This window comes from Eimeria mitis, genomic scaffold (genome assembly GCF_000499745.2).
Source record: "Eimeria mitis Houghton genomic scaffold, Emh_scaff9266, whole genome shotgun sequence".
Taxonomy (NCBI): Eukaryota; Apicomplexa; class Conoidasida; order Eucoccidiorida; family Eimeriidae; genus Eimeria; species Eimeria mitis.
The window spans coordinates 1-1,565 of NW_024016664.1; the positions used below are offsets into that span (position 1 = coordinate 1).

Genomic DNA, 1,565 nt, shown 5'->3' on the forward strand with positions numbered 1-1,565 from the left:
AATCGTGCCAGTACTTAGTTGCGCAAAAGGATGCGATGCCCGTTCATTGCGCAGCTGTTGAGTAACGTAACGCTCTTGTTTTGCGTCTAGTGGAGCACAATTCTTTGGCGTTGCGGCATTCGCTTGCACGAGAGGTCGTGGGGGGCATGTGCTTATGCTTTGCGTACATTTGCTAAGCTCTTTGTCTTGTCGGGATATGCACAATTCATGGACATCATATATCTTCGAGCGCACTCGGCAGCTCACCGCGAAGCGGGCATATCACCCCAGTGGAAAATGCAAGGGCAACGGGAGGCAAGCCGTTGGTCAGCATGCGCATGGTGTTTCCTGCACGTCCTGAACATTGTTGACAGCCGATGCGTTGTCAACAAAGAGCGAGTCGGCATGAACCCTTCCTACATCTAGGTGCAGCGTTTCACAGTTAGCATGACGCTTGTGGTTGGTTCAGTTGCGGTGTCGAGCTCAGCGTCACCTGCTGACAGGAGCGTGCGCACTATTTGGCAAAATGATGAGGGATACGCACGTGTGGTTGTTGTGGGACTAAGGAGTTTGGGTTCGTTCATGTATTTGCCGCGCTGTGAAGATACTTCTCTTGGCGTTGCGACCCCGCTGTGCTTTGCCCAGCAAGTACGAGATTAGAAGGAAATTCACTTGCTCCGCGCGGGTGGGGTCTCGTTAACGTTGTAGGTTTTTCGATGGCAGGCATGGATGTGCATGCGCATGCATGGAACGTTTCGGAGATGCAGTGTGAACAGGTGTGTGAGCTCATGTTGGTTTAGCCGTGCTCTTGCTGGGTGTCTACAGGGGCGTGGTGTTGCAGCGCTGGAAGGCGTTCGTGCGACGGCGCGCGCCATCACAGGCGACCTCATTAAAGTCGGGACGCAGCATAGCCGCAGCGAGAAAGGCGGTAGGGGACAGCGCTTATAGCAACCCACTGAAAAATGCAAGGGCGAAGGGAGGCGAGCGGTCGGTCACCATGCGCATGATGCTTCCTGCACGTCCTGAACATTTTTGACAGCCGTTAGGTTGTCAACAAGGTGCGAGTCGGCATGAGCTTCCCTTCCATCAGCCTGCAGCTTTTCGCAGTTAGCATGACGCTTGTGGTTGGTTGAGTTGCGCTGGCCGAGCTCAGCTCAAACTGCCGATAGGCGTGTACGCACTATTTGGCAAGAGGATGAGGGATACGCATGTGTAGTTGTTGTGGGATTAGGACGTTTGCTTTCGTTCATGTATTTGCCCCGCGTTGGAGATACCTCTCCTGACGCTGCGATGCCGCGGTGCTTTGCCCAGCAAGTACGGGATTAGAAAGAAATTCATTTGCTTGGCGTGGGTATGGATTCGGTTATGGAGCGTTGATTTGCAGCGCTGGAAGGCGTTTGTGCGACGGCAGCCGCGATCACAAGTGACCTCACTGAGCTGGCGAAGCAGGATAGGCGCAGCCAGAAATGCGGTAGGAGACGGCTAAGACTACGTGACTACGTGTGTCCCACGATAAGTAGACTGGATTGCCAATCCGGGATCTCACGAGGTAGCCTGTTTACTGAAGACATTCATACCTGAGGAAA

At 53.7% G+C, this 1,565-nt stretch overlaps 1 protein-coding gene across 1 annotated transcript; it reads left to right on the top strand.

Moving 5' to 3' along the window:
* Positions 1-426: 426 nt before the first annotated feature.
* Positions 427-1,305, top strand: EMH_0096830 (uncharacterized protein; the record flags this gene model as incomplete). The annotated part of the gene is made up of 3 exons (XM_038023256.1): positions 427-627; positions 805-907; positions 1,211-1,305. 3 exons carry the CDS (start codon positions 427-429, stop codon positions 1,303-1,305), a joined length of 399 nt encoding a protein of 132 aa, XP_037879110.1.
* Between the last annotated feature and the right edge of the window lie 260 nt (positions 1,306-1,565).